The following is a 20,948-nucleotide window of genomic DNA, read 5'->3' on the forward strand; positions in this document are numbered from 1 at the left end:
GTCAAGGCAACATCATGGCGGGCACCGCTGGTAAACCATTCCGTTTTCTCGACCTCCCGATCGAAGTCCGGAACGCGATTTACCATGTTGTTCTCTGCGAGCCTCCGCCTGCGAAGCTGCGCCGTGTCGAGCAGGCCGACCTTCTCTGGCTACCTGAAGGCATGGCAACGATCACACATCCGAGCGAGATGCAAATCCTCCAGGCCAGCCGCCAAGTCCACGCGGAAGCTAGAGATGTCATGCTCCGCGGCAATCAGTTCATTCGAATCCGCGCTCGAGGCGTGGGCCAAGTGATCAAGGGTTTCTTGCTCGCCAGGCAAATTCCCATTGTTCGCACTACTGCACTCTCAAGGGACAGATTCCAGGGCTACGTCATGACACACTCTATCGAATTGACGTCCGATCGGCCTGAGGATTTCCCTGGGCCTAAGCAAGACACCGACGTTGACCTGGTCATCCTGCATCGTGACCTCGATCTATTCTGCGAAGCCCTTGCCACCAGGGGTACTTTAATGGTCAGGGGGTTCGGCAGTCTGACCAAACATAACCTGACTATTCACAATCCCTTTGACTCTACTCTGAGCCCGGGTTTCATGGGCGAGAAGAACCAGGAGCGGCTCCTTCAGCCCTATCGCCACCATTTGCGCGGGTTCTCCCACTTCTCGGTTGATGGCAACCTCTCCGCCTCTTTGGCAGAGTCTGTGAAAAAGGCCGTTGCCGAAGAGAATCTTCCCGAGCCCGAAGAGGTCGTAGCCGAGTTCAAACGAAGCAAAGATCTAGGCAACCGCTTCTTCAGGCAGAAAGAGTTCCACAAGGCTGCGGAAGCATACACTACAGGCTACATCAAGGTCGCGCTCATCAGGAACGGCAATATCTGGCCACAAGTCGCTGCCAAAGGGGGCCAGAGCTTCCTGCATGCGATTGCCGAGACGTATTACCCAAATATGCCTCAACTGCGCGCAGAACATCCTAGTCTTCCTCCGGGAGACGTCAGAGTCCGACCAGACCAAGATCCAGTACTACTGCGGCAAGGCCGACTACCATGTCAAGTCGGCCATGGCAGCCGGGGACAACTTCACGACGGACTGGCGCCCGAGCTTGCAGCAGATGGCGAAGCTGTCGTTCCGGGCCGCGTCGATAGAGCGCGTGCTGGGCAACATGGACGCCGCTAAATCACTGATAGATATTGCGCGCCAGCAGGCGCCTAGCGACCCCGTGATCAGGGCGCGAGGCGGAGGAAATCGAGGGCCTGATGCGCTCGCAGGCGGGGCTCGGGCGACTGTTGCTCTGAGTTGGCTGTGATCGATGATGGAATCATATGCTTGTCACAACGATCATGAGCCTGGTTGGGGACCTGATTTAACCCACTTCTGGGATGGAGTAGGCTGCATCGGCGTAGAGAATAGGTACGGCAACGAGGGAGGCTGGGTGTCGCCGAGGAGTTATGACGACTTCTGGAGAATCTTGATTTACGTTGAGGTCCAAAAGGAAACACGGAACGCATACTAGAACTCCAATACAGCAACATGTCCTAACCACACACCTTGCCTTCACAGACTTTCTAGTATGTAGGCCCTTGTTGTTGACTCGCCTCCTCGATAAAAGCATCCCATGTGGCCTGTGATTGTTAATAAAGAGTACTTTTAGTCTGAGAAATGGTATACTAACCCAGTCAAACTCCATAGTGGACAAGTCGTCCTCTGACGGAATGTGCCAAGTGGATGGGTTGAACTGCAAGCTTAGCCTCGAAGACTCAACCGGTGCTTCGGGCGATATCGTCTGAGAAGACCCGGTCTCACTGCCAGGATGAAAGCTCGCAAGCATACCCTCCAGAAACCGATGAACTCTTCGAGCGTCATCACAGACTCCCACCGCCTCTGCCCACCGGGAACATGACCGCTCCAGCGCCTGCAAAAGGGAGCCGCTGTCCGGAGACGCCTCTGCATCGGGGGTCTGTCGTCTCAGCTCCAGCTCTAGGAACAGAATCATCGCTCCAAGGGTCAGCATCTGGCGGGTCTGCGATATCCTGTAGAATGACGGCTGTAGGCCGAGCTGGAAATCCAGCAGCGCCAGCGCAGACGTGATGCATCTGTCTCTAGAGACCTCGAAACGACGCTCGGCTCTCCCCTTGGCCAGGAATTTTCGATGCAGCATGCACATTCCTTTGTGGTACATGCATAGCAGACTCAGATTGGAGAAATATGACGATGGGAAGGGGCTTCTGTGATCGTTGATCATGGAAGCCACTTGCATATGCGGAGGAATACTCTGAAACGCATCATGCACGGCGCGGTCTACCTCGAGCACGGTCTCATACGAGACTGGACCTGGAGCACTGTTGACATCGGCAACGCGCCCTAACGCACAGAATAGACGCCCCTTGGCAATGAGGTACGTCGCTGGCGTAGGCTCGGTGAGTGGTCGAGACGCAGGCGGAATGGTAGTTTCCTCGGATAACTCCCAGTCATGCAGGTTGCGGGGCTCTTTGGTGTCCGAGTGTATTGCTGATCCCATCCGAGGGAAGCCGCCCAAGAAAGAAGCCATGTTATCCATACTGATTATAGACAGCCATGTGCGTCGTCGATATTCCGCTTGCAGCGCAGAGATGCCCGGGGAGTTGGAAGGGTCAAGTTGATAGCCCATATTGATGGCTGTGCGGACAACGACACCGGTCATTATCCAAAGCCCTCGGCGATTGTCGTCCTTTCGATTCAGCTCGGCGGTGGCATTAAAGCGCAAGGTCTCCACGGTGTACGGCAGGCACTTGGAAATGTCACCGCTCAGCAGACACTGTGCTGTGCGCATCCGGTACATCTGGAAGAGCGACTCCGAGATACCTTCATACTGTGGTGGCTCTCCGTGTTGGTAATACGCCAGCATGGTGATACCTAGAATGGAGAATAGGAGGCCCAGCCATATCAAATTAGTATGCGATGGATTCTTCCAGTGTTCATTGTACTAGTACAGCAGTTGTCTCAATTAGTTACGTTGGTGAAGAAGAGCAGAGAGAGAATACATCCAGCTGTAGAACATACCTCGCGCATGAAAGTTGGTTCATGAAGTATAGCTGTGATTTGTGAGCGGCGCACATCCCGGCACATGATGAGTGACTTACGGGGGACACTTATAGGGAAGCTATTCCGGTCAAAGAATTTGCGCACAAGCTGATCGACCTCAGCCTTGGGTGGCAGAGCGGATAGAACCTCCATATGCTCAATTGGCTTGACCTGGTTGAAGAGCAGGCTCGACCCGTCGACCGTGTATGAGGGCGCGGGAGGCAACCGATATTCGCTATCACCGCCTTGCCCTTGGCTCCATGTTCGCTTCAGCTGGTTGATCTGACTGACCGAATTTAGCCGCGTATTCCTATGTTTTGTGACGTGCGGTTCGTGATGGCCAGGGCCTTGCAGGTGGCCTTACAGACCGAGAAAAGAGGAAAATGAAAAGGAAAGGTAAGCACGAAAAGAAAAGGGCAGCAGTCATGATAGGTTTGGTCAAGTGCTCAGACTAGGAGACTCGAGAATGCCAGACTAGGAAGAACTATAATACCTCTTGGAGCACAACTTGCCAGTCGTCTCCGTTCAGATACATAGAACGAACACCATCTACCAGCATTTTGCTGGCACCAGCAGTTCCCTGGACATCAGATGCTGGTCCGGCTTCAGCTTTGGGGATTCCAGTTGTCTCGGCAATGTTACCCCTGGGCGACGACGTGTTCTGGCGCTGGGCGATCAGTTTCTTGACCAGGCCCTCCAGGTGATCGATTCGTTGACGCATCTCATCCCCGTTATTGCCGCGGGAGGCAATTGGGGCCGCACTGTGCTTAGATCCGCGGAATTTACAGGATGCCTGCTCATTCCGTGCTGTGCAATTCTGGCAGGGCTTCTCGCGATTACACTTAAGTCTGAAGGTCTATCAGCAATCGGCTCCCGTGAGCAGGTCGCTCGTAACATTGGGCCGGTGATTATACTTAGGTCTACTTACTTTCTGGCGCGACAGGGGTCACACGACAGCGGGACGCGGGACCGCCGGTGACGCCTGCGAGATTGGTCCGCAGACTGGGCGGACAGCGCATCCCCTTGGGAATCCATATTGGTCTCGGCGATGAGGGGCGGGGTTGCGGCTGGTAAGGCTCGAGTGCAATCCAAGGAGGAAAGAAGTCGCAGCAGGAAGTTCTGGACGTGGGTTAGGTGTATTTATCTTAAGTCCGCGGAGCTGACGGCCTGTCCCGCCGCCGCGAGTGCCCGTATAAGTCCATGGACTTACACACCGTGTATCGCCGATAGCCCCTTTCAGCGATTACAGCCAGACTGAGAGATACATAAAAATGGAGCAGAAGGGCCAGTTGTGGGTGGAACTCGGACAGAAAGAACCACGACCGTTTTCACCATCACAATGCCTTCATTCGGCGATTTCATCCACACCCAATTCATCCTTGACATCCCAAAGCCCTCGGCCTCCTTCGCCCACAAGACCGTCATCGTCACCGGCGCCAATGGAGGCCTGGGCAAGGAGATCGCCAAACACATCATCCGTCTCGGCGCCAGCAAGGTCATATTTGGCTGCCGCAGCTTGGCCCGGGGCAACGAGGCCAAATCAGAGGTCGAGGCCCTTCTACACTGCTCTCCTGATGTAATTGAGGTGTGGGAGCTCGATCTCGAGTCACCCTCGTCGATCAAGAAGTTCGTTGATCAGACCAATGCCCTGCCTCGATTAGACAGCTTTATCAGCAATGCTGGCATCGGCTCCGCCGGATTTAAGGTCGTCTATGACACCGAGCGCACCCTCGCTGTCAACGACATCGGCACTTTCTTGCTCGCGATACAACTAATACCGAAGCTCAAGAAGACGGCCAAAGAATACACGACCACGCCGAATATGGCCATTGTAACATCAGCCCTGTACGACGTGGCCAAGTATCCCGAGAAACATGGGCGAGACATCTTCACCTGGTTCAAAGATGAGTCGCACGTAAATAAGATGAATCAGTAAGTTTCTCGCCTCTCATATTTCTTAGCTCTGAGACCGCTCTGACCGAAATCGCGCCGTCAAGATACAACCTCTCAAAGCTACTGCAATTGTACATCATCAGAAAGCTGTGCGGCGCCGTCGATCCGGCCACAATTGTCATCAACTCTGTTGACCCGTGTTTTTGTAAAACGGGGCTCTCTGGAAATATCAGAGGTGTGGCCAGGGTTCTCTTCAAAATCTTCGAATTCCTTGCAGCTCGCACCGCTGAGGAGGGCTCCCGCTTGGTGGTCCAGGCTGCGTCGGCGGGGAAACAGACTCATGGAAAGTACCTGCGGGCTGGCGCTGTGCAAGCGTGTGCTCCTATTGCCTTGGACGATGAAAGAGCCGCGTATGTGTGGGATCTGCTCTGCGGGAAGCTGGAGAAGCTGCAGCCGGGCATCTTGCAGAATATTCAGTGAATTAGACATGGGTTTGAGCTCACATGTATTATTTGTTGGCGTATAGAATTGATAGCATAAATCTGCCCTCAGGTCTCTATGGAATCCACTGCTCTCTGCGACCCGAACGACTAAGTCTGTGTGCATGGCAACGTTTACGCTTGAATGTACACGCGCGGACATCCAGTTAGCACTCGTCAAGACGACTGATCTTTGATAGCAGAAGTCACCCTCAACTAGCTCTCAGGTAAATCTTGAAGTAGTCCGAAGTCTCCAGTTATCATTAGTAGGTTTCCATTCGGGTCGATGCAGCAAGAAACGAATGGTGCTTGCGTTTCCTTTACTCAAGCAACACAAACAAGACCATCAGGCAAATGATGAGTATTGAAAAAGAATTCCCTAGACGATGCAGGAATTTCTTCGCGAAGTGATATTAATGATCCCGGCATAATAGATTATCAGGTAAGGTGGGATGCATTGACATGTGTTGCAAGGAAGGCTTGAAGTATTACAATAAAACCATCATCAGTCCTCCACTCAATCCTACTTGTATACTTCCACCATAGGTTGCTACAAAATTCAACACAACATCTCATAATTATTGAAGGCAGACTCGAATCCAAACTTAAATGCTACCCTGACCCTTCCAAAGCCAGAGGCCCCGAACAGTGATTCTGCAGAGTAATCTATAGTCTTTTTTGGAGGGTTGCAGGTAGGAAGGGTGAGCAGGTGCTGATGTCGGAAGCGGATATTCTTACGGATAAACGGGCTGGATTTGTAATCGAACCACGCAGTATATGGACAACAAAAGGTTTGTAATCGGCGTGACGTTGAAACATTGAAGGTCCTTGGGATGATAGATTGCGTCACATCCAACGAGCGGAGATACCCCCAAGCTAGTCCGAGATACTTTAATCGATGCTCCCGTCACCTCATCGTCAAGCCTAGGTTCTGCATCTACTGTTAAACCCTTTCTACAGGCACAATGGCAACCACCAGCAGGGCCATCATCTGTACCGGAAAGGGGCAAGCTGCCGTCAAGGAAGTGCCCGTCCCCAGCATTCGCGAGGGACACATTCTGGTCAAGGTCAAGGCGGTTGGTTTGAACCCAACGGATTGGAAGTCAATTCACAGTGGAGACGCGGAAGGCAAGAAGATTGGCGTATGTATAGCTTAGCCGTGCCGCGACAATCCTTTCATTCCGTTCACGACACCACGGGGTTTCTGTGTGCACACAAGAGGCTGACACGCGGCAGTGCGATTACGCAGGCGTGGTTGAAGAAGTCGGCCCCGGTGTGACGAAGCCGTTGAAGAAGGGGGACCGAGTCTGCGGATTCGCCCACGGAGCGTGAGTTGATTACCTCCTGCCATGACCCAGAGGGCCAATTGTCAGGTGTCTACTTGGTGGTCGTCACTTCGTTGAGGACTAGAAACGCACCGTATGACCTGATGTGACAAATCGCGAGGCAATTGGCACGGGCTCATCAGAGAAAGAAGGGCTCTAACATTTGCCGCGATAGTAACGATGCTGAGCGCGGTGCCTTTGGAGACTACATCCTCGCAGATTCTGACATACAGTTGCAAATCCCGGACAACGTCAGCTTCGAAGAAGCTGCCACTCTCGGGGTCGGCATCACAACTGTCGGCCAGGGGCTGTACCAGTTCCTGAAGCTGCCCCTCCCATCAAGCCCACTCTCCTCGCCCAAGCCCATCCTGATCAACGGAGGAAGCACCGCAACCGGGATCCTGGGCATCCAGTTCGCCAAACTCTCCGGGCTCACCGTCCTCACCACCGCCTCGCCCCACAACTTCGACTACCTGAAGTCCCTGGGCGCAGACGCCGTGTTTGACTACCACACCCCGGCCGAGGAGCTGGCCAAGGAGATCAAGGCCCAGGCCAGCAACCACCTCACGCTCGCGTGGGACTGCTCGCCCACCCCCGAGTCCACCCGGGTCTCGGCACTCGCCATGAGCGACTCCCAGCCAGGCGTCTACGGTGCCCTCCTGCCCGTCAAGGACGAGGCGCTCAAGTCCGCGAACCCCAACGTCTCCGGCGGGTCTACGATGGGCTACACGGTCTTTGGCGAGGCGTTCAGCCGCCACGGCCGGGATTACCCCGCCAAGGCCGAGGATAGGAAGTTCGGCACGGCGTTTTGGGAGCTCAGCGGTGACCTGCTGTCGCAGGGCAAGTTCAAGGTTGCCCGGACGTCGGTCAACCAGGGCGGGGAGGGCCTGGGGGGAGTGCTGAAGGGGTTGGATGACCTGAAGGAGGGGAAGGTGAGTGGCACAAAGTTGGTCTACACGCTTTAGGCTTGATTTCTACGGGCACTTGGGAAATCCTCTGGCAGGATGATGCTATATAATAGAAACCAGCAGTCAGAATGGAGCATGCTGTTGCTGCTGATGTTCAGTAAGAGGCTTTCAGTGCATATAAATCTCCAGAAAACAACTGTGACTGTATGCTTCCGCCGCAGCTCAGTATGCCTGCTATTTTCTTATAGCTAAAATATCGACGATCCTCAAAAGGCTTGATCTTTCAGCGTCCACGTGGATCCATGTTGAGTTCCACTAGTTCATGGATATCTCATAACTTTTGGCCGTTTACTTCAAGGCTAATTATGGAATCCCGAACAGGATACTTAACATCTAAAGATATATCGAGGGCTAGTCGGGAGCCTACGGTGTGAATACATGTTATCAGCGCATGGTACGGATTCGGTCTAAATGTTTCAGAGTCAAGAAGGACAGCACGACATGGCTCAATGGTCCCGAAGGACTAGGTTCTGGCCGCACAAGCTCTCCTGGTGCGACCTGAAGTATACATGAACATGTTGCTCCAGAGCTCGGGGCACACAGACACAGAAAACTGTTGGAAATGAGACTCAGCTCTCATATAATACATAGTCACAATTCAAGACGTTCATTTACATACGAGTGACACCCAGCTCCTACAAGTGCGGGTATCGGCCAATACACAAAAGATCCCATCCATGTCGCTCCTTGCCAACGCCTAAACACCCAAGAGAAGACCGAAAAGGACCTCCCTACTCAATCCTACACCATCCTTCAACCTAAGCCACCACTCCCGGAGTGGGCACCACAACAGGCACCCGCTGGGCATGTGTCTGCACCTGCGCAAGATGCTCCTTGCTCGTCTTCGTCTTCAGCTCATCAATGACCTTCTGGCAGAGGTCCTTGTGGGCAGCCTCGAAGCTCTTCACGACGAAGGGCTTCACGATCGGATTGCACTCCACCCTGGCGTACTCGACCAGCTCCCACTCCCCGGCGCCGGGGGAGCTCAGCCCTGCGCCGTCGACAATGTCATGGAGGTCGTCCCTCGCGACGCCGTCCGAGTCCGCGCGGCCGGCCCTCTCGAACTCGGCGCCGAGGTCGCGCCGCTGCACCTCGTAGGTCGACCACACGCGCACGCCCCCCTGCGCGTCCGCGCGGCACCGCACGCCGGCCGGGATGGACTGGAATATGGCCGGGATCTTGATGTCCTTGGACAAGCCGAGCAGGGGCACGATGACAATGCGCTCGAAGACCTCGTAGCACTCTATCCTGGCGCCGTCTTCCGTGAAGAACGGGTCTGTGGTGACGTCGATCTCGTCCACTGGCCGCCGGTTGTATCGCAGCAGGTACGGGTGTGGCGTTATGAGCGGCTCGTAGGCCTGGAGGTGCTGCACGACGAGATCCGGGGACAGGTAAGCCGGAAGCGGGAAATGCAGTTCTATCGTGTGAGATGCCGGCATCTTGATAGTAGCACGGCGTCGGTCGTGTGAGGCAACAGGTTGATGAAATATGCGGCTGGTGAGACTGGAGTGGTTTTGCAATGAGATCGGTCCCCGGATGACTGTCCAATTCCTTCTTGAAGCGTTGAATGATCCGAGCCCCGTAGCTGCTATACCGCTAGTGAGGGCTGGATATGTGTGGGAAGTATGCAGGCAAAGACCTTCTTGGTGTAGATGAAAGCTTGTTCTTGAGGACGGCTTCGATGAGTGGCCGGGCTGGCTTGGCTTTGATGTGACGCGACGCCTCCGACCGCAGATGGCTTTGGTGAAACAGATCCTCCTGTGAGTTCCTCGCAAGACTGAGGATGGTCCGAATAAGAAATACTGTACAGAGTTGAATGGGCTAGGGCGATGCGATAATGATGAGGTAGGCTTGAGCTCGAGACTCAGCATCCAGTTGGCGGCTGTGTTTGCTGCGGCTGAATATCCCTACGGAATTGTCGGGCGGCGCAGTTGGCGAGTTTGCTCGTGGGTCCGTCCCTCCGGCTCCTCTGAATGTCACCTGGACAGTGAGCTGTCAGAAGCGAGCACTTCTAAGAGAATTCCGGCTACTTGCATCGGCCGCTTCCATCGGCCGCTTTGACACTGAGAAAATGGTTATGGTGACAGCGCTAGTAACGTCAGCTTTGGGTCCTGAAACAGGCCTGGAAGGCTTTATTTGGGGGTGTCCGCCATTGCTGCGCCGTGCATTGGGCGAACCAGCTATCGGTTGAGATGCTCTAGCTGCTCTAGTGCCCCCGTTCTTTCAATCCGGCGACGAAGGACTGCTACGAGTGAAGATGCGTGTATCTGCTCATGCCGGCGTACAGACAGATCAAGCGGCCAAATCTGGGAACGCCCGGAGCCGAGGCCGGCTACCGGGGCCTCGGAAGTCTGGAAACCTTGACCTTGCTTGACCTCGTCCGTGTTGTCGGGTTCCCTCTCACGGAGGATCAACGTCGGTGATAACGAAGCAGCCGGAAACACTTGACGAACGGCCAACCACCGCCACCCTCAAATACGCATACAGCATGCTTAGCCGAGCGATTGACGACCAATTGCTGCAGGTCCCGTCGGACGTCAGTTTCCACATTATTGCTTGGATGTATGTAAAGCCCGCTCAACGATCTGCGAGATCAACTGGGTATCGATTATCGAAAGACTCATGGCAGGTGGATCCTCTGTGACGTGGAAGGGCCTCCGGGCCCCGAGCACGCAGTCCAGTACAAAAGAGAGCGCGGTGAAGCTGACGATGCCAGTCGGCAACGACGGACGCGCCTGGCTTCAAACATGCCTAGCATGCACAAGTCCTGCGTTGATACCTCACGGGACAGCCATCTGGCCATCTTGGAACCCAAATATGGTCTCGTTGCATGAGTAGCCCTCACCGCCGATGGCAGCCGTGACACGACACGACGCGGACAGCGTGTCTCGTCTATGAACCCAGCTGCTGCTGCTGCTTCTGCATCAAAGCGACAGATGTCGCGCAGTAGACCCAAAAGCAGACCAGAAGAAATTTCTTTCCTAGTCTTCCCTCTTGTTCTGCCAGCGCGACAAGCGGCGTGGAAGGAGATGGCGGTGAAGGTGAAGCGATGCCATTTCCAGCAGTTGGGCTGCAGCTCCAGCGCGACTGATTCAATGCAAGTCAATGCTAGCTCCCGGGCGGCCACTGCAGGAGAAGGTGGCAATGGTTTGCAGGTGTGTGTCGATGTCGCATTGTCCCCATGCAAGATTAGCTCCCTGAGTCCCGGAAGGGTCCTCGGGCGGCTGGCCTGGGTTCTCTGCCAAATACCACCTTTCGAGTCCAACAGCAGCCGAGACGAGTTTCGGAAGGGAACAGGCCGGTAACCGTAATAAATAATCAGACAAACGGATATATGCCAAGACAGCTCCTCCTTGTACTTGTGCATACTGAGTACGGGGGATTCATCTTCATCACTCAATAGATCAAGTCGTTGGTCCCGCGTGATGGCACTCACCCACTGGACCGTCCCGCCATGCGATCACAATACTAGGCTAGGGTAGGTGTCCCATTAGAATCCCTGTCGAACCCACTTCGCGCATCCACTTTGGAGGGGTAGACACGGCGCGGTGACTCCCGTCCAGCAGTGGATGGTTGGATGGAAGAGTGGATAGATGGCCACAGCGGACATGCGAGAAGAGACGGGACGCGCAGGATGTTTTGGCTGTTCTGGGTGGCCTGCCAGCCCTATCTGCTTGTTTGCCTCCCTGATCGGTGAAACTGCTATGCTGGCGGGCCATGGTGATGACGGTGTTCCCACTTCCCCAAGATCATCCGCGGGCCGGTGGGAGCACAGACAGCGGGACTACTGTCCTGTAGTCGGCCGGGTCTGTTGCGCACGGGGTGCGTTTCGTTTCGCGAACAGCGGCAGGGCCAAAGGAAAAGCGTTGATAACGGACTAGATGTTTCACAGGTTTTTCTGACCGTGCAGATGTGTGACGAGGGTGGCCGTCTTCACGCCAATGCCAGACCGCACCCGGCCTGACCAGAGTTCCCGCACGCTGCCGGCTTCCAGGTCGATTGTGCAGTGCAGTACGGGAGGAAGGGAAGGTCCCGCCTGACGAGATTGCGATAACAATGAGATGAGGGTAAACAGTCGTACTGTCTCAATACTCAACTCTGGGCACGTCTTAGTGCGCCATGCCTGCCTGTACGCCCGCATGCATGCTGGCTGCTGGTTGGCTGCATCGGGTGACCTGGGGGCAAGAGGAAGAAATGATGGATATTGTGGATGTGGTGGGAAAAGAAAAAGATGGTGTGGTCGGTGTACGTACAGTACTTGCACAGCAGGATAGGCAAGGCACGGCACACAACAGACACACAGTACCGTGGTGGGCTGCCCGAAGCTCCGGCGCTGGATGGGTCCGCCGTGCAGAGGGCGGACTAGGGTTCCCAAGATTGTCTGGGCAGGTGCGACACCTCGAGGCCAATGAAGCTTCCCCCCAGCCATCCAAATCAAAAAAAAAAAACCACCCTGCCCTGCCCGCGCCCTGCAGTCTCCTGGGAGGGTGTCTCTATTTCACCCGTCATGCGCTGCTCTTGGGGAGACCGACTATGTACAATATGACATGATGGCTGCTCCTGTTGTCACTTCTGCCATTTGATTTCTCGTCGCCTCTCCCCACTTGTCGCGAAAATAAGAGTAGGGAAGCTCAAGAGGAGAGAGAAGGGCACATCACAGTGACGGGAATTTCATCGTGCTACTCTTCGATCCTGTGCGATCTCACCTTGTCGGTCTGTCCGTCACACGCTCTGAAGGTTGAGACACCCCTACCTGCCACACATTGCCGTCCATCCCTACGGCCAGGGATTAGGGTCTGGCGCATTTTCTCGTCCTCTGTTGTACCCATGAACTCGTCACTCTCGAACTTTTTGCCGTTCTTCAACTTTCCACGACTCCTGGCTCCTTATTAGCGAAACGGCTTTCAGCGCCGTCCTACTCCGACACCCCTCGACGGCGAAGCTGAACTGCAAGCTACGAAGGCATGCAAAAATAACAGTGACTGGGGTTACACAGCTTGTCCCACCGCCAATCCCGAGCAAGAGACGCCCTCCTCCCTTGCGATCGCAACGACTCATTGGCCCCCTTTACTTACATCCTCTCTCGGCCTCCTTGCATGAACCGACCCATCGGGAGCCAAAGAAAGACCTCGCACAACCATAGCTATTAAAATCACCGTCTTCATGCGCTTCATATAGGGACGGGTTCTGGAAGCGCCACCACAACAGCAAGCAGCGCACGAAACGTCTCCTTCTTCCGAACTCGTCGAACCCGGCGCTGCGATTCAAGCTCTTTACAATTGGTCCGCCACTGCGCAGCAAGCCTCATGAGTTTTACAACCCGAGCACATCGCGCGCCCAGTTCCTCAGACATCCAGAATGGCCGCGGCCGAGGTCCTAGCTTTCGCCGCAAGCGATGGCTGGCAGGCGGCCCAGCACTTCTGTAGGGCCACTCGCCACGATGGGACAATTCGACGTGAAAGGGGGTTCCAGGTTGATATACGACTACAATCGCGACTGAGCCTCATCTCTGAGGCGTGGATCCAATTGCGGAGCGCACCCGTGAGTTTCCGTTATATGTCAGGTCTTTGCTTGGACACCGCGCACCGTCCGTTTCTGTATTGTTGTGGGCACGGCCTAGCCCGTTTATTGATTGAGCGTTCCGACCATCTGGTTCGCGTTGCGGTCCTGTGTGCATAGTGCTGGTGCCGCAGTTGGAGAACGCTTCTCTCCTAAGCCGGTCCCAATTTCAGCACTTCCCCGTTAAACTAGCTTTGCAGCTGCCACAAGTTAACCCATGCGACTGGTTCTTGCCGAAGCTTATACTGACTGATGTCTTCCGCAGCAGTCCGCCAGTTTGAGAGACTGCCCGACAAAACCACTCATCATCCCCGACTTCTGCTCGCCGAGATGGTCGCGTGTCCGACGACAACCAGCTCCATCAATGGACGATTCGAAACCACCGGCCGATCTTCACGACCTCACCCTCACAGATTCATCCGCGCGACATCGCTGCCTGAGGCCCGAGGACCGTGACGTGCCCTCGCCGAGCTCCCCAGCAGGCAGACGACAGCGGCGTGGTGATCGCGATGTCGAGCTACTAGCTGACCCGAACATGGATCTGATCGATTTTGACTCGGATGAGGGATTCTTTCAAGCCGCAGGAAAGAAAAAGAAGAAACAGACAACCTCCTTCAACTGGCTCGAAGACGAGAACGACAAGAAAGACGGCGACGGTACCGAGGAGGGCGGTGACGGCAACAAAGACCCAAATGGCGGCGATGCGGGCGCGGGTGGCAGCGCCGGCGGAGACGGTGGAGGCGACGATGGCGGCAAGAAAGAGGATGACAAGGCCGCCGCAGAAGCCGACGCCGATGACATCTGGGGCGATTTTGCCACCGTCGGCAGCAAGAAGAAGAAGAACAAGGACAAGACCAGCGATGCGTTTGGCCTGCCAGAGGTACCACCGGTGTCTACGGACTTTCACGAGATCAAATTGGATGATTCGGGGGGTGCAACCAGCCTAGGTTTCAGTCTGAGCCCAAAGACCGACAAGCCGAAAACGGGCATCAGCGCGTGGACGTCGGGCTGGGGTGGCGGCAGCTGGGGCTGGGGAGGTCTCGGCGGCTCACAAACGGAATCCAGCAAGCCTGCTCAAGAAGAGAAAACGGAGTACCCGGTTGACGACAGCCCGTGGGGCATCAACCGCCCGAAGCCAAAGAAGAAGGAAACGTCTACTTTCTCTTTTGGGGCTCTTGACGAGGACGACGGATCCAAGGACACGAACAGCTTCGACTTCTTAGGGGGTAGCAAGCCTGAGACGAAAGACGTGGGCGTGTTCACTTGGGGCGCGCCCAAACCCAAGACGGGCGATGATGATTTCTGGGGCAGCCTGGGCAACAAGAAGGACGAACCGCCAAAGGAGCCCGAGAAACCAGTTGAGGAGGCCGCTGATGATATCTGGGGGTTCTCCTCGACGAAAAAGGATGTAAGTCTTACCCGGGTTTATCTCCATTATGGTATAGTCTACTCTTTGTTGAATATTGTTTTAACACATGTATTCTGCAGAAAAAGAAAAAGGGCAAGGTAGCTGTTATAGACGAATCACCAGCAGCAGATGCTTTCCAAGAGGAAACACCGCCAGAGGCGCCCTATGCTCCTCAAATCAGCGAGAATCCCCCAGAAGCTGCCTTGACGCCGGACGAGGAGGCCGAGCTTCTGAAGCTACAGACCAAGAAGGATATCGGCAGCAAATTGACCAAAAAGCAGACGGACAGGTTTAAACTCCTGACCGACAAGGTCGAAGAAGCGGCCAAGGCGGCGGAGGCAGCAGGGTCCAAGTCCGCCGAGCCCGTGACTGGCGACACCCTTGATTTGCTCGATGATGCAGGACCGCAAGCAGACGCTGACCCAGCAGACGGCTCCGGGCCCTTTGATGCCGCCCAGGCCGAAGCGGACGAAAAGGCGCGGGTCATCCAGGAGGAAGAGGAAGAAATGGCCCAGCTCCGGGGGAAGAAGAAGCTGAAAAAGGCCGACAAAGACCGCCTACGAATTCTGGAAGACCGCGCCGATGAACGCCTCCGAGAAGCCGAAGACAAAGCAGCCGCCGGCGGCAGCAACGGGCAAGAGGACGCCGCCCCTGAATCCGTCGACGCTCCATCCGGAGACACGGCCCCAGAAGATCCTGTGCCCGAAGTCGACGCCGCACAGGCCGAGGCGGACGAGAAGGCCCGAATCGCTCAAGAGGAAGAGGAAGAGATGGCCGAGCTCCGGGCCAAAAAGAAGCTGAAAAGAGCGGATAAAGACAGGCTCCAGGAACTCGAGGACCGGGCCGAAAGTCGAGCTCGCGAGGCAGAGGAATTGGCCGCCGCCGCGCAGGCAGAAGCCGATGCCGCTCAAGCTGCAGCTGCACAAGCTGAAGCAGATGAAAAGGCCAGGATCGTCCAGGAAGAGGAGGAAGAGCTGGCCCAACTTCGTACAAAAAAGAAGTTGAAAAGCGCTGACAAGGAGCGACTCCGAATCCTCGAAGAAAATGCAGACTTGCGCGCCCGTGAAACTCAAGCCGCTCAGCCGGAAGAACCCGCCCCAGAGAGCGGCGCAGACAGCAACGAATCCAAGAGCGACGAAACGGCCCCAACGTCCGTTGACGACGCCGGCGCACAGGCCGAGAAGGACGAGGCAGCCCGGCTCATCGAGGAGGAAGAGATGGAGATCGAACTGTTATTGTCCAAATCGAAGCTCAAAAAGGCCGATAAAACCAGGCTCAAGGAACTCCAAGACAACAAGGAAAGACGCGAGCAAGATGCCGCAGCCAAGGCAGACGCTGACGCCGTCCCGGACACCATCGAGCCTGCAGTCGACGAAGGCCTACCGCCAGCCGACGATACGCCAGCTAGTGGCGATGGCGTGGAGCCAAACCCGAGCGAGGAGGACGAGCTGGCCAAAAAGCTGATCGAAGAAGAGGAGCTCGAACTCGAGTTGTTGCTGTCCAAATCCAAGCTCAAAAAGACGGAAAAGGCACGCCTGAAGGTCCTTCAGGACAACAAAGACCAGCGAGAATACGAAGCCGCTGCTAAAGCCGCGTCTGAACCGAGCCCCGACAGCGCCGAGCCACCGGCTGATGGCGCCATTGACAGTGGCCCGGTCTTGGACGAGGCCCCTGTGGACGAGACCGCGGCGCAAGACGCATTGATCGCCGCGGAGGAGAGCGAGTTTACAGATCTCTTGTCAAAGGCCAAACTCAAGAAGACAGAAAAGGCGCGGCTCAAAGAGCTCCAGGACCGCAAGGATCAACGCGACGAGGAGGCCAGGATGGCTGCAGAGAAAGCCGAACAAGAAGCCCGAGAGCTCGAGGAGCAGAAGCGCCGCGAGGAAATCGAGGCCGAGGAGGCCGAGATCGCCTCGCTCAAGTCCAAAAAGAAGCTCAAGAAGTCTGAGAAGGACCGGCTCTCCGAGTTGGAATTCCGAGCTCAAGACCGCGCATCGGCCGAAGCTGACAAGTTGGCCACGGAGCTACTCAAAGAAGACGCCGAAAACGAGGTCAAGAAGGACGAAACGAAGGTCTCCAAAGGCTTCTCCTGGGCCGATGACGATCCAGCCGACGACAACGGCGCAGGCGACGACTGGATGAACTGGGGCCTGAGCAGCTCGAAGAAGTCCAAAAAGAAGGACAAGTCGAGCCCTCTGATTGAGTTCGACGGCACCAGTGATCCTATAGCTATTCCGGACGCGCCGCCAGCCATCCCCGAGGCGGACGCCTTCGACTTCGGCTGGGGCAAGCCGAAGAAGAAAGACGTGCAGACGCCTGCTGATGACCTCTGGAGCTTCGGTGGCGGGTCCAAGAAGAAGTCGAAAAATAGCGCCGCTGAGGTGGTTGACGACCCGATCAAGCCCGATTTGATGGGTGACACCAAGGACAAGATGGGGGAGACGACTTTTGGTCAACATTTGGCGTTGACAAAAAGGACAAGAGTTCGCGTATGGAGCCCCCACCACCAGTGCCTACACCACCAAGTATGGATCTGACAGAAACAGAAGTCGACGCGCACGATGCCGGGGATGCATGGGACGACCCGAGCGGCTCTACGGAGCTCAGTAGGAGCAAGTCCAAGTCGTCCGACAAGGACTCCAAAAAGTCCTCGAAAGAGCCCAAGCTCAGCAAGAAGGAGCTCGAGAAGCTGGAGAAGGAGAAGAAAAAGGCCGAGAAAGAGCAGAAGGAGCGCGAGAAGCGCGAGGCCGAGGAAGCGGCCGAGAAAGAGAGGATCGCAGAAGAGGAGCGACTGGCGGCCGAAGCCAAGGCTGAAGAAGAGAGGCTGGCACGCGAGGCTGAGGATCTGGCCAGGCAAGAAGAGGAGGCGAAGCAGGCAGCTATCGATGCTATCGCGCTGGAGGAGGCCGACCTGGCCGTCTTGCAGGCCAAAAAGGACTCCGGCAAGAAACTCACCAAGAAGGACAAGGAAAAGTATGACAAGCTCTCTGCCAGCTGCCAGGCCCGCGCGGACGAGAAGGCCGCGCAGGAGGCCGCCGAGCAGGCCGCACGTGACGAGGAGGAAAGGCTGGCACGCGAGGCTGAGGAGCTCGCCCGCCAGCAGGAGATCGAGAAGGAGGAGGCCGAGCTCCAGGAGCTGCAGAAGAAGAAAGACTCCGGGAGGAAGCTGCTCAAGAAGGACAAGGAGAAGTACGACATGCTGCGCGCCAACAAGAAAGCCCGAGACAAGGCTGCCGAAGCGGCCAGTGCCCCCAAGGCCGACGACGACCTCGACAAGGATCTCGCCAAGCTGGACGCGAACCAGCTGGACGAGCTGGACCAGCTCCTGTCCTCCCCCCACAAAGTCCACGGCAAGGGCGGCGGAGGTGGACCCGTTTGATTTCTGGGGTGCATCCAAGAAGTCGCCTAAGCCCAAAAAGGGCAAGAGTCCTGGGGCTGAGCCCGTAAGTCCATGTCCATTGCAACCCCCCCTGCCCCCCCTACCACCCTCCCCCAGCACTCCCAATTTCCACAACACCAACGCCCGTTGTTGGCGTCGTGGTGTTCATCTCAGTTTCTCATGTTCAAATCTGTCGGTCCCCAGCCGAGATTGCACATGCTGAGTCATACAAGCTTCTCGAAGCTACTACGAGCCGTAGCGCCGCGGTTGAGAACTCGACGTCCAAGGATGTCGTAGCTGGTGCCTGGTCCGCCTGGCAGGACACGTACCCATCGTCGCGATCCAAGCACGAGACAAAACTTGGGGGCGAGGTCGACCAACATGTGCTTGACATCGCGCCCAGCGTGCCAGCCTCTACTCCATCACCAACACTCATGAAGGGTCGAAAGTCCGTGGGTGGCAAGGTTGCTGACAGATTAAAGGCATTTGAGGCTACCATTCCGCCACCTCCTCCTGCGCCAGTTGTTGACGCTATCCCGCCGCCTCCTCCACCGCCACCGGTGGAGCCAGCGGCTGAGGACGTCAAAAAGAAGAAGAAATCCAAGAGCAGGGCTGCTGATATTCCTGGCAGCTTCCCCGTCGAGGACGATGAGCAGCTCCCAGACGATATAGTCGAGGTCATCGAAATGTCGCCCAAGAGCAAGAAGAGCAAGAAGTCAAAGTCCAAGACCGAGGATGCCGCCTCCATCCCGCCTCCGCCTCCGCCTCCTCCCGCCGTGCCAGACGCACCTCTCTCCCCACCTCCCGAGGTCGTGGTCGAGCCCAAGAGGGAGGGCAAGAAGGAGCGGGCCAAGATCAACCGCGACGGCGGCTCGAGCTGGGGAATGTGGTCCGCGTCGACACCAAGCGGCAAGGAGAAGAAGTCTTCCAAGTCCAAGGCCCCCGAGGAGCCCAAGCGTGAAAAGAGTCGCGCTCGCCAGAGAAGGAGGAGAAGCTGTCGGCCCCTGGCTCGTCATCCGATAAGGCAGAGCGCAGCGAGCGCGTCAAGGACATGGCCAAGGAGACCCCGGTGCGGCCCAAGCTCATGAGTGTGTTCAATAGCACACCCCCGATTTCTCGGACCATGTCAACGCGCGAAAAACGACACAAGGAGGGCAAGTCGTCACGCCGCAGCTCATTCGATGTGCCGAGTGGTATCGTTTCTCCGCCGCCCGAGGATGAGGTGCCTACCATGAGCTCCAAGGCGGCCAAGATCCTGGGCGTGGGCATCGGCGACTCGCTGGGAAGGTCCAGCAGCAAGCGCAAGAAGAGCTCCAGGGCAGCTGAAGAAGATGACATCGTCATGGTTGGTGCCAACGATGCCGCGGAGTCGAGCCCCGAGAAGTCCTCGCGCCGGAGGCATAAGGTAAGCCGCAAGCTACCAGCATACACGTGTTGCGCTCAGCATACTGACAAGACATTGATGCAGCAATACCCGCGTGATGACGACGACATTGTCATGGTCGACGCGGCAGACGCAACTCCGCCTCCAGGCCTTCGACGGTCGAATACCAGCGGATCTACCAAGAAGGGCTTTGGGGGTTTATTCGGTGGAATATTGTCGACCCCGAAGACTGACACGAGACCTGAGCCTCGCCGACGGAACACGCACCACAGCACAGACGTCGAGGATGCAGCTGCAGCAACTGATGTCGACGCTGAGGCGCGGAAAGCTGCTCGTCGCCTACGGAGGGCCGAGAGGGAAGCCGCAGACAAGGAGGGAGAGGACTCTCGCCGTGCCAAGGACGAGGCCCGCCGCGAGAAGCGTCGAAAGCAGGAAGAGGAAGAACGTGAGGCGCGGCGCGCTGAGCGACGCGCAGCCAGAGCACGTCAAGAGGAGGAGCGTAAAGCTGCTGAAGAAAAGGAGGCTGCCCGGGAAGAGCGCAAGAGGCAGAAGCGGCTCGAGCGTCAACAGGAGCGGGAAGGCGCTACGGCAAACGGCGAGACCGCTGTTGAAGACGACGAAGCCAGGCGCGCTGCACGGCGCGAAAGGCGCAAAGCCCATGCTGTCGAGAGCGACCGTGAGCATGAGCGACGGCATGCCGATGACGACGAAGAGCGCCGTCGACGCCGAGCTGAGCGGCGCGCTGCTCGTGACCCGGCAGAGGGCAAATCATCGTCCCGGAGGCATTCCGAACGCTCAGATGATGACTTCGGCCGTCCGTCCAAGATTTCGCGTCGACACACCGATGGCTTGGACAAGCTGTCCCGGAAGGCTGAACCGAATCCAACCCCGTGGCCGTACTCAGGGACGTCCAGCTGGGTCAAGGACCACAGTGACGCGGGTCCACCGCCCGAAGACGCGGAGATGCCCAACGAAGCCATGGACGACATGGACGATGCCGCCCGCCACGAACGAAGGCGGCGGAGGAAGTATGGCGATGGGGTGGTCGACATAGAAGTCGGCGACGAGGACGGTGAGCGCAGGCGCAGGAAGAGAAGGGAAGAGAGAGCAGGGGGCAGTGATGGCAGCGGAGAGAGGAAGAGGCATAGCTATGTTGGGGACGCGTATGCCACCACGACGCCCAGGAGCAGCGCCAGCAGCTGGTGGAAAAAGCTGAAGGGCAACTGAAGTGACGAAGTTATGATGGGATTGGAATTAGAACATGATTCGATGGGTATGAAAGGGACGACAAGGATATGACGGATATGACAATATTCGATGGAACGAAACCGAGATTGGGTGCGCCGGCGTGACTTGGGCTTGACATGAAGCGGGCACACTGAACCGATCAAGCGAGCGAGCACATTGGAATCTGGTAGCATTTTGCCCTTCGAATACCCCCACCTTTTTGAAGCATTTGGGTAGTTTGTCTGGAACAAGATCTGTGCCTTCTGATAA

General features: G+C 56.5%; 6 protein-coding genes across 6 annotated transcripts; 4 read left to right on the forward strand and 2 right to left on the reverse strand.

Moving 5' to 3' along the window:
* Positions 1-14: 14 nt before the first annotated feature.
* INS49_000893 (uncharacterized protein) lies at positions 15-1,302 on the forward strand (the record flags this gene model as incomplete). Its single annotated transcript, XM_043161728.1, has 2 exons — positions 15-884; positions 964-1,302. 2 exons carry the CDS (start codon positions 15-17, stop codon positions 1,300-1,302), a joined length of 1,209 nt encoding a protein of 402 aa, XP_043030234.1.
* Positions 1,303-1,561: 259 nt separating this feature from the next.
* Positions 1,562-4,091, reverse strand: INS49_000894 (uncharacterized protein; the record flags this gene model as incomplete). The annotated part of the gene is made up of 6 exons (XM_043161729.1): positions 1,562-1,618; positions 1,669-2,958; positions 3,036-3,067; positions 3,116-3,338; positions 3,550-3,904; positions 3,985-4,091. 6 exons carry the CDS (start codon positions 4,089-4,091, stop codon positions 1,562-1,564), a joined length of 2,064 nt encoding a protein of 687 aa, XP_043030235.1.
* Positions 4,092-4,395: 304 nt separating this feature from the next.
* On the forward strand, positions 4,396-5,429 carry INS49_000895 (uncharacterized protein; the record flags this gene model as incomplete). The annotated part of the gene is made up of 2 exons (XM_043161730.1): positions 4,396-4,988; positions 5,054-5,429. The coding sequence occupies 2 exons, from the start codon at positions 4,396-4,398 to the stop codon at positions 5,427-5,429; spliced, it is 969 nt and encodes a 322-aa protein (XP_043030236.1).
* Positions 5,430-6,393: 964 nt separating this feature from the next.
* INS49_000896 (uncharacterized protein) lies at positions 6,394-7,718 on the forward strand (the record flags this gene model as incomplete). Its single annotated transcript, XM_043161731.1, has 3 exons — positions 6,394-6,570; positions 6,665-6,756; positions 6,929-7,718. The coding sequence occupies 3 exons, from the start codon at positions 6,394-6,396 to the stop codon at positions 7,716-7,718; spliced, it is 1,059 nt and encodes a 352-aa protein (XP_043030237.1).
* A 761-nt stretch (positions 7,719-8,479) lies between these two features.
* On the reverse strand, positions 8,480-9,160 carry INS49_000897 (uncharacterized protein; the record flags this gene model as incomplete). Its single annotated transcript, XM_043161732.1, has 1 exon — positions 8,480-9,160. The coding sequence occupies one exon, from the start codon at positions 9,158-9,160 to the stop codon at positions 8,480-8,482; it is 681 nt and encodes a 226-aa protein (XP_043030238.1).
* A 4,484-nt stretch (positions 9,161-13,644) lies between these two features.
* Positions 13,645-20,678, forward strand: INS49_000898 (uncharacterized protein; the record flags this gene model as incomplete). Its single annotated transcript, XM_043161733.1, has 6 exons — positions 13,645-14,688; positions 14,769-17,139; positions 17,235-18,053; positions 18,311-19,033; positions 19,096-19,472; positions 19,536-20,678. 6 exons carry the CDS (start codon positions 13,645-13,647, stop codon positions 20,676-20,678), a joined length of 6,477 nt encoding a protein of 2,158 aa, XP_043030239.1.
* Between the last annotated feature and the right edge of the window lie 270 nt (positions 20,679-20,948).

Source organism: Diaporthe citri, assembly GCF_014595645.1.
Source record: "Diaporthe citri strain NFHF-8-4 chromosome Unknown scaffold_1, whole genome shotgun sequence".
Classification (NCBI taxonomy): domain Eukaryota; kingdom Fungi; phylum Ascomycota; class Sordariomycetes; order Diaporthales; family Diaporthaceae; genus Diaporthe; species Diaporthe citri.